We start from the raw sequence: 18883 nt of genomic DNA, 5'->3' as shown, positions 1-18883 counted from the left end.
GACCCGAATGTCACAAAAATCTTACATTAATATGTATGCACAGTCCTTAAAAGGTAACAAAATATCAAAAATATGCCATATCAGATGAATGAGTGTGAAAACTTATTTGGAAATATGATCTTCAAGATTGTTTTCGATATTTTCTTTCAGGAGAAAAGATTATTTGAAAATATTTTTGTATTTTTGATATTTTGGAACCACCTCTAGGTGTTTATCTTATTTGCACAGTAAGGTTCTAAAAAAGGATGTGATGCATGTCTAATAAATTTATTTGCATGCAAACTGGTTTTTTTTTATATTAAAACACATTCATTTAATCTGAATTATGACAATATTTATTAATGCATTAAATATAAATATGAGCACAATCCAGGTTGAACACATTTGTTGGGTGCAAAGAAAAATTCCAGTGAAAATATATTTATTAAACATGTGTTGTATCCTCATTTATAACATTATTACACAACAGGTGGTCCCAAATACCCACTACACACATATTATTTTCAAGTGTTTAAAAAGATAAATGGGAAAAAATATTGAAGATCACATTTGCAAATGACTTTTCACTCTCCTTCATCTGAACTTTAAAAGTTTAATTTAGCTTCCATTTAGGCCTATAACAACTTTTTTCCGTGAGAAAACAGTACTTGACGTTTAGCTCAATTATGGTTTCTTCGAAGTCGACTTTACCTTGTATGATAGTATTCGATATATAAAGACGTACAGAGAGTAAAGAAAACAAAGAGGAAAGTCATTTGAGAGTAGTTAGTGTAATGCTCTCTTTGACGGTCCATGAAAAGATCAAAGCGCCCACATAATCATCCCAAGAAAAAGCCGACACGAACTATACATCTGAGAGAAATCCAACACTGGGGAAATCTGATTAGTCAAAAATAAGACATCAGCTGTGGCATGGTATATATGAAATTCCCTACATAAAATGAATCTAGTATCCGGACCATCAAATCCTCTCCGAAATCGATAGTCAGTGATATTATTTCTCATGATAAACGAAGTACATACATAAGACACTATCTATAGATGGGCATACAATATACCGCCACCATATACATGAACTATTCATGGGGCAAAGAACATCAATCAAGCTAACAAAATAAATTCAGAACTGATACCACTGGAGAGTACTACTTATGTACATAACGGTCACTAATAAAATTAATTTCTTTTATTTACGATTTCTTCAGACTTCATCTGTAACGCGACTCGACAATGAAGTTCTACACACCATGTTTGAATTGAAGTACGGAAAGCACGATAAAATCTGAAAATCAAAAGTAATGTGTGAGAATGTGAACGTACAAACACATATAATACATAATCACATGTGTCATGTAAATAAAGAACTCAACAAATTGTCAGAACCAATTAAAATTCATGTGTAAAATACTAAAGAAGTTAAACAGCTTTGAGCTTAAATATGTATATCTGTCATTGTACTCTACTGGAATGAATGGAGGCAACCGTGTCTCCATCAAACAATATACATGCATGTGTATGGTGAACATCTTTTATTGAGTATTATCGAAACGGCTACTTGGAAAAACGAAGCCACCACTTTGAATTTCTCTGCCCTCAAATGTTTGCCTGCATATGTTTGGAAAGCGATCCATTCCAGTCATAACTGAATGTATATATAGCTTTTGAATGACTTTTGTTATCAGGTTCCATTCACATTTCCAGAATTCAGGAAAGTCGTAATATGCGAGGGTCATAAATTGTGTATGCACTCATTTTTTTTTTTTATTCGAGTTGTCTCCTATGACAAGTCGATTAACAAATCGTACCGATTGAGTGAGAGAATATTTAATCGCGTGAACAATGTAACGGATTGCGCTTATTGTACATGGCAAGACATTGACTTATGTCTGTGATTTTTTTAAACATTCACCAATATTTAAGTTCATGTGATTTTAGCGGTTCATGTTTTATGTAAGGCAACATCATTCAGTATGGAATATTGCTGAACCTCGGCTGTACATTTTATTTTTTTTTCAGTTCAGATATATTATAGTGTTTTATTTAGAAAGATGCAGTTAGGGTTAGCCAGACCTATGATTTGGGGCTTGTCAAGAGATATGCAGCAAAGGGCACATATAGGACTATGACCACATAAAGCGCTTATCTGTGTAAACAAGTTTGCCTGGTTTCCGGGAATTCAGACTAGGGAGTTCTGACTAACCCTCAGACATCCGGACGCAGTGCCCGGTCGATGTAGGATAAATAGGGCTAAATCGAGACCAATCTACACACTGACAAAAGGCCTAGAGACACTGTAAGTCTGGAGATCTGAGAGCGTTCAATGCCGGAGTTTTGAACAAGCCGAATATTCGGTTTTCAATAGTTGGCATAGATTGTTTTAAATCCACCCTTCCTTGTCATTGGTAGAGAACGATGAAGCCGTTTGTGCTAGCATTGTGTGTTTCCCTTCTTGTCGTCACGTTGGCATGTTTAGTGGATGGCATTAGGCCAGTTCTTCGCCGTCGCCACCACGTTGATAAATGGACTAGAGGGCGACAGGCTAAGGGTGACAGGCACCATCGAAATAATCGCAAAAACCTGGACCAGCCGAAATGGAAAGAGTCAGAAAAGCACGAAAAGCACACTAAGAAGGGTGGCAATGAAGATCGAGTAAACTCCCGAGGAAGCGGAGGATGGTTTCAAAGTTGGTAAGTAAATAAATCTTAATTTGTTCCAAAAACACTGAAGGTGCTACATAGCATACCATAAGACGACTTCAGTGGGCTGTGACAGTTGAACTAAACTACATTAAGTTAAATCAACTCAACACCAGAGTGACTCAAGTGAATAAATTAAGTTTACATAAGGGTGGATAATCAAAACTAACTTGTAAATTGTCAGCCTATAAATTACGTTATGTCGTTTACGATATGGTTTTTTATGACTCTAAGGATAACATTATACATATGTTACACACAGTAATGCAGTTGAAATAGTATAGAGAGATTAACGTTTTCTTATGTGCAGCAAATAGTATATAACACGTTAATCGCTTGAGGAGTTTTTACATATTTTAATAAAGCTAAATCGTGTTTTTCAAGGACTTTTCAGAAAATTAACATTTGGATATTATTATCCGTGTAACTATATACATGGAGATGAAAATATGAGTTTGTAAATTATTTTTGCTGTTTATTTGACTGGTATTAAACACTGGGGTAAGAGTTTTTTTTATCAAACTTTCTTGGCCATGTTTATTGGTTGGGGAAACCAAAACAAACAGCTTCCCTTCACCATGCAGTTAATTACAAGTGACTAAATCAGCAACACAACTACATTTGCAAAACAGGTAAAGTCAATAACCTGTAAAATTCCTGTTTTGTCTCATTTCAAAAATGCTCTGATTCTGTACCTGTTTGTTTTCGCAGGCATCATCGCCACCACAGGCCTCATCGGTTTGAGATAGGAATCGGCCATTCACCAGAGAATTCCTGGTTTAACTTTGACTTTGACTTTGGCCGTCTGTTCAATGAAGAAATGGAATGGTGGAAAGGGTAAATATTGCGAGACTTATAACAGTTACTGAGATTTGTCCCGATGTAATTTCGAAGTCGAAGCCATTTCCTATTTCTCTCTCTCTCTCTCTCTCTCTCTCTCTCTCTCTCTCTCTCTCTCTCTATATATATATATATATATATATATATATATATATATATATATATATATATATATATATGGCACTGACATAGGATTCACCTCGAGTAGCCATGTTGTAGAAGTCCTTATGAACTTGCATGGCCAATCACCAGCGCTGAAAACGTGACGTGATAATTAGCTGTCACGTCAAATAAAACCTATCAGCTCTCGATTGTCAGGGTGGTTTCTTATAGCGGATAGAGAGATATCGATGCAATAAATTGGATTTTTGCGGTTAGTTTAAATATTAACCTGATGCATTTTGAACCACACATTTATGCGCAGAGACTGAGAACGGCTGCCCCTGTCACAATGCGTACATTTTGGGCAGAACACAGCTGACACTCTTTAGTTGAGTATCGGGAGTACTGAGACGTTTTTGTTTGCATTTTCTCATTGTCACATTGTTTAATAGCCATGGTATGGGAGAGCTCCTAGGTTTTTTGACGTCACTCTAGATAGCTATAACATGGCAAAATGACGTAACCAAATGAGTAGCTGGGTACTGACGGTTGTTTTTACTTTGTTGATAAGCGGTGTAGGATTTTTAAAATATTTTTAGAACATTTCTGGAATACTACGTTATTAAGCTGACTAAATGTTCACTTTAAGCTCTGCAACTTACTCAATATATTTGATATTACACATTTGAACGTAAATGCCAGTATAAAAACAAGGCATGATACAAAAGAAAACTTATCAAAGAGCAAATGAAAGTCTCCTTATGCACAGGGCTTCACATAACACAAATTATATTGCTCTTAAATATCACATTTTCTTTTACACGTGCAAGTAAACAGGCTATATTTTGTAGCATGTGTTTCTCTATTTTTGTATATACTTGAAATGGACTATGCAACATGTTCCGGACATCGGAAGCTGTTAAACCAATCTGTAGTGCTTGTTTACGCCTCGTGACAATGTCACATATTGCTAACATCCGCAAATTCCAGGTGCTCTGTTAAACTTTGGTCGATTGTCGAACATCATGAGCTCTCAGTTGCGGAATTTACCATCACATCACTTCCGTAAACATGTTAGTGTAGGTTGTCTCCAGACCGCAACACTGGATATTGTTAAATGGGACATACATGCAATTTTGTTACTTAACACTGGCTCAGTGTATATGTGGTGTATACTGGAACTCTGGGAGTAGATCTTGAGCCGTTGGCAAGGGTCAATTTATATGTCGTATTCGTGGGAGACAAGTGATCTAAAACGACCATATTAGGTACCAGGATCACAAAGCTGTTTTAGACTTATGTCAGACTGAGTATTAACTTGTTTTTAACAAACAGTTTACTGCCTTGAAATTGTAACTCACTTTAAGGGTTTTTAGGTTAATACAAAGAGTTATCTTAGACCTTCAAAATAAAAATGAAAATTAGCATTTAAGTTTAAATCTAAGATCAGGAATAATACCACAAGCTCAGTCTAAATCTAGGACAGCTTTATGATCCTGTGACCAGACCTCGGGATCACGAAGCAATCTGAGAATTAAGTCAAAATTAGTATGTCAGACCTATAGGTTGATTGGTTGATGTTTAACACTCTACTCAATAATTGTTCACATATTCAATGATTCAGTGCCAGAGTGGGGCCTCCGTGGCGGAGGTGGTTATCGTGCTAGTGCGACGCATTGACCCAGGAGCCTCTCACCAGTGCGGTCGCTGTGAGTTCAATTCCAACTCATGCTAGCTTCCTCTCCGCTCGTAAGTGGGAAGGTCTTCCAGCAACCTGCGGATAGTCGTGGCTTTCCCCCGGGCTCTGACCAGTTTCCTCCCACCGTAATGTTGGCCGCCGTCGTAAAAGTGAAGTATTCTTGACCACGGCGTAAAGCATCAATCAAATAAATAAATAATGAAATCAATACCAGAGTGTGTTCTGTCAGAGGCTGCTGTGGAACCAACACCTCGTCTTTCCTACATTCCACTACATTGTGTAGGAGTGGGAGACACTATATTGTGGTAAACATTGGATATCCACATAATTTTGTGTACCAGCTGTACACAAGTTATGTAATTTGTTATGTAATAAGTACGCTTGAAATGAGGTTTATATATGTCACAATTATTTGAGCTTCACTTGAGAATTGTAACTGGAACAAAGCTCGTGGGTTGGCACTTCCGTTCTCGAGTGGTCATCTTGCTAGTGGAACACTATTAGGGTCCAGCTCATGCAGGTTTCCTCTCCAGTTGTACATATGAAGATCTATGAGCAACCTGCGGATAGTCGTGGGTTTTCCCCCGGGCTCTATTCGCCTTTTACCTCATCATAATGCTGGCCGTTGTCGTATAAGTGAAACGCGATAAATACACTGAAATAACAGATATTTAACATTTAAACATCTCGTTGCAACAGATAACAAACGTGCTTAATGTTTAATTGTAACATGTTTAATAATTAAATACTTAAACATGTTTATTCAACAACTGATAATTGACCGCTTTATAATGTTGATCATATACAATGAAAACTTCAAATCACTACATTTAAGATATAAACCCATTCAATTTACCACATAAATTATTGTATTTATACTATCATTGTGAGTATTTATAAAATACTGCATGTATTTATAAAAAAATTAATATATTTATGAAACATACGCGTGTATTTGAAATATAAACACACCTGAACATGTTAAAAGTAAGCATTCATTATGCTCGTGTTACAGTTCAAAATAGTTTATGAATTTCCTAAAATGTATAATAGGGGTCAAATTATAGCTCTTTGAAACTCATTTTAAAGCTCTAAATAGTATAGGTACGAGTCCAATATGTACTGAAAGGCATTAATTTGTTAAGCACGTATATTATCTGTTGCAGAGATAAATGAGTTTAAATCATAAACATTTGTTTTTTCAGTGTATTTGAATGAATAAATAAACTTGGGTATGCGAAGTTCAAATTTTAGCCTTATTCAGGTAAAAGAAAACAAAAAAAAAATGAAAAGCTGTGACTTGTCACGCAATATTCTCTAACAAGAAGTAAAGTTTGCCCTTTAAAAGTGGTAGAATCCTCTAATGTACTGTCCACTTCTGAACCTTTCTTCCTCGGAAATTAGTCCTTCGCCCACCTTGACATTAAACCATTTAGTTTATCGCCGAAATCGCTGACTGATGTGTGCTGCTGGCATGCAACCTTTCCTGTCTGGCAGTCGGGTGTTGCCAACGGTCAATTCTTTTCGATTATTTCGAATTTGTACTTGACGTACCTGGCATTAGGGGTGATATGCTCGCCTCTGAGCTCGGTGCAGTGTTGTGTAATTTTGCGTTTATAACACAAATGCATATTCGCATTATAGGATTGAGTATACATCGTAATATATCAACTGAATAAATCAAATAATTTACCTTATACACTGATACAGTTTAGTTGTTTTCAATGAAAAATACAGGAAACATAAGAGCTTAAAATTCGTCTTAAATTGAACTACTTTACAATTTCTGAAATCTTAATCACGTTATTTATTTGGTTATAAAAATATTTTCTTTTATTCTGATTAAATCTGAGAAGGAGCTACACAAATTAGGGAAGTTTGTGAGTGTTCTTAAATAAGATGTACTACTACAATATATGAACAATATTAATCCATTTTCACAGACCTCATGTATGCACAGATCGATTTCAACGCGAGACCAATGAAACCGGGGAGGGCGAGATTCGACGACATAGCAGTGTCCACAGCAAGATTTGTGATCAGACGGATACCACTTATAAATGTGTGACAACGTAAGTTGCCTTTTATACCAGCAGCTTAAAGAATGGAATAACAACAATATACCTTGTATATACGTTTTCGTTCTTTCGTTATTGACCATCAAGGTAGATAACACAGACGAACGGTGTCTGCTACACGAAGTGGTCTCCTGACCATTTCTGTTCTCCCAGACATATTATATATCGCCCCAGAAAGTCATATTTATTGATCCATTCTTCATGTGCACGGTTTAAGACTACATTTTCCAGAACTACTAAGTCAGTTTTAAGTTCATTAAGACCAAAAAAGGCCCCATGCTCTTCTACACTGGTGGATTATAATGGCATATGGCTTTTCTGGCCCAACATGGTATACATTTAGGTATTGACGCACATTTGCTGGAGAAAACACCAAAAGAAAGAAAAACAATTTATCAGTTAAAAGTTGCCACATTTTAAGACCGTCGGTGTTTGAGCCCACGGCGACCATTTAAGCTAACTGTTTCTTAACCATCCACTCTTTGGCTGGTGACGTTATAGGACCTACGATAGCTATTCTCAAATCTTAATTCTGGTAGTTCAAGATCACAGATAATGTTAATAATCAAACTTTCTGGTTAAAATGAAAAATGGATGTTTGGTGTGGTTTCTGTTTCCATTGTTCCGAACAATTCATGTTTAAAGACTAAGAACGCAGCTGCCTGACGTTGCTTTCCAATAACAATCGACATCTACATATCATCGTTTCATCAAGATCTATGCTATTTTATATTGTTGGATTTCTTCAAACTTATATCGTTGGGTAAGTATTCCGCTGATTTATATCCCTTCTTTACAGCATTGATATATTTGGCAAACGGCAAGAGTATACTGAAATTAAAGAGTGTTGCCATGGATACACTAGAGAATCCGGGGAACGAGGCTGCACGAAGCGTAAGTTGTTCATGCAAGTAATCGTGTCTTCAGTCTTAACAATGATTGTATCACAAGGTACTTCCATGACCATTTCTTTTCGTTACACGTATTCATGACACGATTTCCAGACGACCAATTACAACCCTGCTATATCAAAATACCCAGCGTGTAGAATCTATAAATGGCACAGACTATCTTCGCGTGACTTTTTCCTTTACAGGCAGCTCAGGGCATAGGCCAATTTATTTGGCGCCTTCTGTGTATTAAAAGTTTTACGGAGATTTTGTTAGTCCAAACAGACATACCGATACCCTATATTGTAAATTCATATCGGTGAGAAGTAATGCCAAACATGTATAGAATTAATGTCAGAATGATATATCATATAAGGAAGCATATGATACTTTATGGTTTATATATACGGTATGGATGTTCGAACGAGATAACATAACGCTGTTTAACACACAGTTTTGTTCGATAAATGACAATACAGTTATATACCTTTAGATGCGGTAAATATTGTGCAGATGTACATTAACAAAAAATCTGTAAAATTTGCATTTTAAATATATCTGTTTTTGGTTAGATGCTTGGATTTAAATGGACTTTATTTCGTGGATCAGTAAATGATATCCGAGTGCAGGCCAGTTTTCGGATAATTATATCTTTGTTAAATCCGTGATTTAACCATTTCTTTTAGGACTTGATTTGAAAAATTTGGTGACAACGGCCGAGAATCTGGATCTGGTGGAATTCCTTAGAGCTGTTGACAGTGTTGGTATGCGACCAGAACTTAAACATGGTAATTTCACCATCTTTGCCCCGGTTAACCAAGCTTTCCTCAGCGAGCCCAACTTACCCCAGAGCTTCCCACTCCCCGAGGACCAGGTTAGTTTCTCTAACAATTCATGGTCATTAGTTAATAATTCTACCAAATTGGCTATATTAAGTGGATGAGACAGTGGACATTCGAGTACCAGGCTGGCTTATAGCTATAATATTTTATTTTGAATCAAAAGCTTTAACACTAGAACACCATTATAAAATTGTTTTTAATATTTTCTGTCAAGTTTGTTATTCAGTTTCTTACTAACAAATCCGCTAAAATAAGTTAATTCTTTTGCACCTTGTTAATGTCAATGTATGACTGAAGGCTTATCAGGACCTGCCGGAATCTAACCTGGTGCTGGTGTCCCGACCCCTAACCGACATGCTGGTCAATGACATGAAGCAGCTTTTGCTAGGCCACGTGGTGGTGGGTAGCGTCAAGACCAGCCCAGATGAAGGACGAGCAAACACTGCCCACCGGAAGCCCCGTGAAGTCCACAGTTCGAATTAATTTCTACGAGTACCCCCATAAAGTGAGTTCAGATGATAATGATTTGCATACAGCTATAGGTGTAAACATAGATATCTACTGAGTTAGAACTCCATGTGATATCAAGATGATAATTTATTCGATTTGGTAAATTATGCATACATTTCTAATGAAGAACACCGAAACTGCACGCGACAGTGATGATGTCATCATATTCGATATATGATAGTAATTTTGAGAACTAAATATTTCTAGACTCACCATCTGGGTTTGCCGGATTTTTTTTCCAATTCGTTTTCATTCAACCATAAATCTCACCACATTTATATTAAAGTTATATTAAAGTTAAATATTATTAAACTATGAAAACTTAAAGAGTTTTTGTTTATGAAATGAAATGAAAGATAATTAGGAATAATGTTTCATTCCAAGAGTGTTGAATAAGATAAAGCATATTTTTCAGAACGCATTTATGACATGGTGGATGTCAGATTTCAAATGACAAAACATTTTATACTTTGTAGCAACCTCTGTTGTAGTTAATCACTGCCAACTGTGCGCGGCTACTGAAGACGGATGTTCTTGCAACGAACGGAGTAATTCACACTGTTGAACGAGTTCTCTCCCCTGTAACAAACAGTTTGATCGGAATTATTAGTAAGAACCCCGAACTCAGCACTCTGAAGACACGTAAGTATATTTAACTTATGGCGTAGAGAACGTACTCAGGGCCCTTTCAATCATTTTAATTGTTAATGCATGCAAATATAATAATAAAGAAACATACAATATAATTCTTTATTATAGACTCGCCTTGTGTACATTCGTGAAACGAGAACATTTTTATATTAATTTTTATAAGCTTATATTTGTACATCCTTTAGGCATTAGAGCTATGACTTAACCCCTTCTGCAGGGTGTAAAACTCATGTCGTTTGGCCTGTCTAAATGTGGATTAGTAACAGTGCATGGATTCTCTACAGTGGATGGAACTATAATAGCCCACATCGATCAGACAATCAGTATTGAGTGACAAAATGATTAATCTCAATCTTAGAAAATGTTTCCTGACCGACAGTTTTGTTACTTACTACTACCAGTTCTCAGTAAAGGTGACCTGGTGCAGATGTTACGTGAAGTATGGTCATTACACTCTGTTTGCTCCGACCAATTCAGCCTTTGACAAACTGCCAATGGAACTACAGGAGAAACTGTACAAGGGTGACGCATGTTTGAAGAGTGAGTCTCTCCCTCTTTTTTTTTTTTAGTTAATAAGCAGAAAGGTTGTAGCTGGGATTAACATTAAGTCTATCTAATGACAGGTTTTAGCGCCCCTAATTCTCATTGGGGTAACTTGGCCTGTGGAAACCGGTACTCATCATTTTCTTGTACTGTAGGAAAATTTCAATGACTACCACCATGCATCTTTCGTCATTAAGACATTGGTTACATTACCATAACGACGGTGGTGTACATACTGTGAAATTAAATGTTAATAGAAGGTATTACGCGAAAAAAGTGTGTGATGGATGAGGAAATTTTTCATTCGATTAAAGGAGATTTCACTTTTCACGCATCAGGATTTATAGAAATGTTAAAGTTTGCTTATACAGAGTAGAAGTACTTCCTTCATAATTAATGAATTTTTAAGGCATCTGTATTAGCTTACAAGCGACTCACGCATGTATAAGGGTAATTAATCCAATGTGGTAAATGTGATCAAGACCAGCTATATCATACAACTTGCAACACAATCCGTTGACGACGTAGGTTATTCTGTATGTAGACGACGATGTTAGAATCATTGTTACTAAGCATCTTTCACCTACTCGGCATATATCGTTTACTATGTGTTTCATTTTATGCGTTTAGATATTTTGCTGCACCATCTGCTACCAAGGGTGATCTGCTCGGCTGTCATCGATGAGAGGGTTCGGACGGCCAATATGCTGGATAAGTACATGGGGCTTACCCGTGACGACAACGACAAGATCTTCGCGGAAGGAGTCCAAGTCACCGGCACAGACTTGATGGCCACTAATGGTGTGCTGCATCTTGTGGATGAAGTAATCATTCCTGATGATGGTAAGTAATGTATGTGCTGCAGATCCGCAAATTCGTAGATGAACGTCTAGATGACAGGTTTTCTAACCCTAAATGTTTAATTATATAGACGTGTATATTTGTTCAAGTAATCAGAAGCCATTGAAAAGATATACAGGGGCATGCGTTAAACATCATTCTAGAAAAGCACTTTTTTAGGAATAATTTATAGGGAACAGTAGCTCTTGACTCTCACATACTATTTGTCATCAAATTGTCACCAGCGGAAAATTGTTATTGCGGATGTATGCATGTGAATTTGGACTAGGAACTTGAGGATGAACGTTTCAAACAAATATTGATATTTATCAACAGAATTAACAATTTGACCGGTTTTAGCGTGCGAGAAAATTTAATTCTAGTAATGATGGTCGAATTATTGAATTTCATGAATTGAGAGATAAGAAGGGTAAAGCTTTTCTGTACATCAATAAAATCGGACCATTCAGTGAACAGTATTTTTTGAGGGTAACAACATCTATTTTATTATTTCAGCTTTAAGCATCCTGGAAGTTGCTGAGAAAAATGGAGCCAAGAAAGTTGTGGAATTTATACAGCGTGCAAAGATTGCTGACAAACTAAACAACTTGGAAAATCTGACGATGTTTGCCCCAAATGATAAAGCATTCGATGTAAGAAACCGACATTTCTTTACATATATTTAAATTCCGCAGTTGACTATGCTTGCATGGACGTGCAAAAGAAAAGAAGATATACTTGCATTACCCATGTATTGAAAAACGTACATATTATTAAAATACCCTGAAAGCGAATATGAAAAATGATGGTTTCGCGATAAATGTTATAAAATTCCAACCGTGAGAAAATAATGGGAGTAGCTGTTAGTTTTTTGACTTAAGGCAGAAATTCGATCTCCTTGGGTTTAATCGAAACCGTTCTGTCCAAATGCTCTAAAAGGAAACAGTCAATTTGTACTGTTGTCCAGAAAATTGAACATTGGCGGTGATGGAAATCAAACACGATATCAGCCATAACCGTGTAAAATACAAAGCTTTCACATTTACATAGAACAACAGACTGACTGACTATTTCGTCTGTTATATAATGAAACACTTTTTACTTTACCATGTTGTTACAATTCGTTCACGTCTTTTTTAATCTGTATAATGAATATTCTTAGTCAATATCTGAAATTTGATCTTTACCAGAACCTTGACGAAAGAGTGTTAGAGGCAGTCGAGATGGATCCACAACTCATGGAGCAACTGTTAACATTCCATGTGGCCGAAAATAAGTTACCTATTACAAGACTGCACAATGATGACAGTTTGTCTACCTTGCACACAAGTCATAATCTTAGAGTCAACGAATATTCCACGGTAAGTAAATAAGTCACGGAATAGTGTGAAGCTACTTAAACGTCCAGTCCATTTGTTAACAAGGTTATCTTTTTCGTAGTCTATACTATATACCGATACCGACTATGGATTAAATTATGAAAATACATGAAATATGTATAATAAATCTGTTTTGGACAATCACCATCAAGTCTCATTAAAGACACCTGGTCATGTTAACTGCTACACTGTGTAGGCTTTTATGCCCCTGTTATAAAAAGAAGAATTTATGTAGATAATACAAAGAATGGCAAAACGTATAGTATGGCAATATGCAAGATTATTCTCACTTTTCAGGAATTAATGTAATTGTAACCACAGATTCACTCTACTAATTTAAACCCATGTAACACGTAAGTACTGACATCTCCAAGTTTTGTTGATCTTTATAATAAATGGCATTACCATTTGTTACAGTTTCCATTCGGGAACCAGTGGGTGAAGACTGTTCAGTGTGCTGCCATATCGAAGCACAACTTAAAAGCTTGCAATGGAATTGTTCATATTATTGATCAGGTAATATTCGCTATTTACAGGTGTGATATAGCGCTTTTATAATATTTTTGGAGTTTGGAGTTTACTTTCTTGAATGTCTCTGGAAGTTTTTATTTAAAACTATCCTGACAACTGTTTAAGACACCTATTGCAAAGGAGAGTTGTCCGCCGTTGTATACTTTTGTCTATTATTCATCTCACCGATATAAGCTTGATTTCGATTCCAACCACATTTGGCGTTGACATTCAGCATTAGGTGAAATAACAGTTATTAGGATCACTACCCTCTGCACCTGATCTACAAACAGATTTGGACCAGGGCCCTTGTGTGCGTGGCATCGGTCCTACGTCGGTCAACTGATGTCAGCGTAAAATCGCCCAAATCATTCATCCGATATTAACAAACCTGAGAGAGATTTGGACTAAGGTCCATTGTGTGGCATGATTCCAAAGCAATCATCCAATATTAATAAAACCGAGAGATTTGGACTAAGGTCCTTATTTAAGCCATTGTTTGTGATTCCAAAGCAGTCATCCAATATTAATAAAACTGAGTGAGATTTGGATTAAGATCCTTGTTTAAGCCATTGTGTGGCATGATTCCAAAGCAATCATCCAATATTATCAAAATTGAGCACAGATGTGCATTTTAAATGGCTTATCTACATATTACGTTCTAAAACTTGCCACACATTTGATAACTATGAAAATGAATGGCTATAGTTAGGACTTAATTGTCTTCATTATGACTTTAACATCTACTGACAGATTTTGGAAACACTTAATTTATGCTCTGTCCATGATGTTCACCCACCTGACCAGATGTTTGTGGAACTAAACTGGCCTATGGTCGGTTTTGAAAAGTCAAAGATTATAAATGGGTCATATCTACCTGCCTGTTCAAAATGTGTTAAACCGGTTGTGCAATTTTAGACCATGTCAAACCATGTGCACCCTACAGCACCTGCATATTCAAGAGCTCAGTCCGTGTTTATCCGTGTGGTGGAGACTGAAATACCAAAAAAAAGTAGAAACTAGCACGGTATACATGAGATACTGATTTAATTCATTCGCCTCGGACATTCATACTTTCTCTCCATCTTCAGTGAAAACTGTTGACTTCTCTTCGCGTGAAACCGTCTTAATTTCGTATTTTATTATATTTTTTAGTTCTTTGGTGGTTTATTGAACGTTGCTTTCGAATTGGCCTTGCGATTATTGACATCCATTTTGGTTAACGTCTCGTATACGAATGTTAGTTTTGACACATGGATTACCTGTTCTTTCACGTTTATGCGCCTTGCTAACAGGTGATGAGACCACCAGAAGGAACTGTTCTAGATGTCATTAAACAGAATCGGGAATTTTCAACTCTGCATGACCTATTGGAGAAGGCAGGATTGGCGGAGATGCTCGAGGGTGAAGGTCCATTTACTGTGCTGGCACCGACTAATCTCGTACGTTTAGACATTTCCAAAGTTTTAACATTTAAAGTTTTTTACTATAGGTTTTCAGGTTTGAAGTTTTATTTTTAATTTAACGCATAAGGAAGGAAACCAGCATTCTTCAGTCTTTTTATTCATTTAATAATTTAAAATATTTGCTAAATTATTTTTCTGAAAACTTGTGCACTGCAGAACGCTAGGTGCCAGCATGACAAACCCATGCAAATGATGACTTTAAAGTTTCAAGACTGAAGAAAGAGGATGGTTGTAATCAACAAGCAGCAGTGAAAGTTTGTTTGAGGACATAAATCAATTCCAAGTCAACAAAATAAGTAACATTTTATTTTCAAATGTATAACAGTTTATTCTGTCCTAAATAGGCTATATTTTAGATCCCCCGGGCTAATTAGAGTTGCACCTAGGTTGAAAACTGAATATTGTTTTCTTCTCAAACATCTATCATCAGTTGAATTTCCTAAAAAGTCTCCTTTTGGTACATAAAAACTTGATAGATATTTGTTTTGTTTCAGGCACTTGAGGACATTGGCGATGTACAGAAAGACACGAAAAGGCTGAAAGCTGTTTTGAAGAATCACATCATTAGAGGTAAGAAGGCCTGTTATTTTCTGATCCGGAGCGTGCTCACTAGTTTATTCAAACATAGGGCCTGGTACAATACTCATGTTAGCATGATAGCTCATTGTATTGAGTGGCCTCTCCCCACTGCTGTGATTTGAAATACAGCTGGCTGCCTCTCTGGTCGAATGTGTGAAGGTCTGGCAGAAACCTTTTGATAGTCGTGGGTCTTTTTCAGGCTGAAACCCATGATTCCTCACACGTCAATCAAATAAATAAATAAATAAATAATCATCTGCTTTTCCTCTGCGATATACGCCATGGTTTGCCTTCAAGCTCTAAGTTTGTCTCTATACATTATGCAGGAATCGTTTTAATCTTCAGTCATAATACTGCACGATCGCAATTCGTTAACAGTACAAGCGAGCCTTACAAATGAAGCGAACAAAGAAAACTGTAAAGCATATGCCATCTTAAATATATTATGCTCGGTATTTATACTTTGGCCCATCCGTTCTTCCTAGCCACAGTATGACTAAAATACTGCCAGTGTGGATTTAAACCCCAATAGTTCGTCCATTCATCCATTCATTCATTCATCGGTTCTCAGTAATTCTGATAACGTTATTGCAAAGTGTAAGAATTTTGTATAGGCTGTACTTCGTCAATGATCAGATTGTATAGCATCAAGTATGACCTCTTGCCTTGTATGAAATAGAAGCCGAGGCTTTTTGGGGGATTACGGCGTAAAATGCCGGCCAAATCAATAAATAAATAAACAAATATTGCTACCAGAGGACATGCATTTAGAAGACGTTGATAGGTCCAAGTATATTCGAGCATAAAAGTGCCATGAAAGTAATTCACTTTATCTCAGTATCCTATATTTTGTGAAATTAGATACTAGTCTTAGCTGATTATAGAATTTTATGACTCGGTTTGTAAAATTTTATTTTTCGATTGTGGTCGGAGAAAGAAATTTTCTATTCAGCACACAAAGCCCCAATAACAGCTCTTCAAATTTAGATACCTAGTAACAATATTATCATGGATTGTAATGTTCGAAATGTCCATATGTGAATTCGTATAACTGATACAATAATGTCCCACGGGTATATTACATTATATGAAGACCCGAATTAACGTAATTTAAAGGTCGTTCAAGTTTGGCTGTTTTTCTTGAAAAGTATGCAACAATACAAACACATTTTCCATGCATACTATCATACAGATGGTTTCAGAAGTCAACTGGATGTGTGTGTATATTGAATTTCACGTTACTGTTGAGAAAAAAATACACTTACATGATAGACCTTGATACCGTACAGCATCAGCAGCATTTGTACTTCTTATACATTATTATAGAAAGAGTTGTTTTTCGACATGCAAAATATATCATTAAAAATTGTTGTTTCTATCATGGTATCACATCATTTGTTATTCAGATACAGTTTGTTGTTCGGGAATTTTCGGCGGCCAGTGGTTCCTTCGTCAGCAGCTCCGAACTTCGTCGGGAGAAACCTTTCCAATGGATCGCAGTCGAGATAATGGTCCAAAGATTGGGAACGCTTTTATAAAGTCTTGTGACCTGATGGCGACTAATGGCGTTGTTCAAACAATGGATCGGGTTCTAGTCAAAAGACATCAAGTCGATGCTAACTGGCGAGAAAGAGAAGATTCATTCAAAAGCCTCACGGACTGGGGCGACTTTTTCAGAAAATTTCTTTAAATAGTTTGAAAATGAATTACCACAAGTAAAGACATTAAAACTGAAAAAAAAATACTGCATGGACTTTAGAGATAAGATAGATGTTTATCGTTAATTGTTTTAAATATCGCTATGATCTTGAGGGTTCATTGATCTTTAATATTATAGTCATCACATATAATATTTTTGCTTTCACTTTAGGAATGTCTCATTGTTTTTTGTTTTTTTTTTGTATTTGAGTAACGTTTTATTAACCGTTTGTACAGAAATATTTTGAAAGGTTCTTATTACAATGTGTTCAACCTTATATTCTACAACTTTATTACTTAGTTTGGCCTCTTACCTTTCACTTTCTATACTTTTCATTACTTTCAAATATCACACTAAATCTGCTTGGCTCATCATACATATTCCTTAATTCGTATCGTAATACTAATTGTAGGCATGGTTTAGAAGGGCTTCATGAATTAATTTCTTATAGAGTGTAATTTAAATATAACATAATAACAATATATAAAAACGTATATGTTCTTACGCTATAACATATGGCAATTATACATGCTTTTTATCATACAGTTATAATGTGTAATGCAGCATGCAATGTATAATGAGGAGGATAGGTAAATATGTATTCCTGAATTATACTCCTAGGCCGATGAAATAGTGTTTTTGTTTTCCCTCGAAAGAGAATGTACTTTGGATCCATTAAACTTATAAGCAGCATTTACCGTACTTAGGTTTGGTGTTTCTTGCAGAAGAAAAACTTCAGATAAGGGTTATAATTCGTAGGATGTCTCATGGAGTTGCTTGAATTTCCCGTAAATAATTTAAATCTATTTGTGATATTCTGGGAAGCCATATACCGATAGTTTATATGTCTTCCGATGGGTGCAAATCATGCACCGCACTCTTTGCCTGACATGCAAATCCGTACCTGTTCTCGTAAGGAATACGACTACGTACAGAAGTTATTAAAGAGTAATCTTTCTTATACTCGATTTTTCTCATTCACTGTACACAGCATACTGATGCTCTAATGTAGCTTTGAACAACCCGTAAAGGTTGTTCGAGCAATATATTCACCTTCATTGAATTGTAGATATTGTCCAGGTGGTACGTCTTAGTCTTAGATTTGTATCCTGTCACGGTTTCATGTCAGATCTCGCCTTACAGTTTAGGTAAAATCTGTGCGATGTGTGATGAATACAGTCAATGCCACATGTGATTACTACAAAACCTCTAGTGGGCCAAGAAAATTCCGTCAAACGAATTACCAGTAAGTTTCTTAAATTAGCAGGGAGTGTAATTCTCATGTAAATAAGTCGGAATTTCCAGAATCTCTCGCTCTGCTTCATAATTGTGTCATTCGGCTTAACATAGGACTTGGACTTGAAAATGCATCGTTTTGATAAGATCGCCATGTTGGATATATGGACCTTATATGAACACTAGCCATCAAAAGGCGACTGGAATACTGTGTTTGATTAATTGCAACCTGCCACATGTAACTAGTATTACGCCCCTAGAACATTCCCGTCATCATTAACTGAAATCTGTTTACTACTTCTTTTTACATCACTTCTCCTCAG

General features: G+C 36.2%; 1 protein-coding gene across 1 annotated transcript; it reads left to right on the top strand.

Moving 5' to 3' along the window:
• The first annotated feature begins 2249 nt into the window (after positions 1–2249).
• LOC135470871 (periostin-like) lies at positions 2250–18026 on the top strand. Its single transcript, XM_064749919.1, is given in 17 exon segments — positions 2250–2687; positions 3408–3533; positions 7281–7409; positions 8215–8309; positions 8992–9230; positions 9445–9567; positions 9569–9652; positions 10149–10299; positions 10710–10747; positions 10749–10848; positions 11482–11694; positions 12208–12344; positions 12882–13052; positions 13488–13586; positions 14876–15022; positions 15541–15616; positions 17032–18026. Coding segments are annotated over 17 exon segments (2487 nt in total). The 5' UTR covers positions 2250–2412; the 3' UTR covers positions 17316–18026.
• The last annotated feature ends 857 nt before the right edge of the window (positions 18027–18883 follow it).

Source organism: Liolophura sinensis, chromosome 7 (assembly GCF_032854445.1).
Source record: "Liolophura sinensis isolate JHLJ2023 chromosome 7, CUHK_Ljap_v2, whole genome shotgun sequence".
Taxonomy (NCBI): Eukaryota; Metazoa; Mollusca; class Polyplacophora; order Chitonida; family Chitonidae; genus Liolophura; species Liolophura sinensis.
The sequence above is the reverse complement of the archived record's forward strand: the minus strand, read 5'-3'. Positions and strand labels throughout refer to the sequence as shown.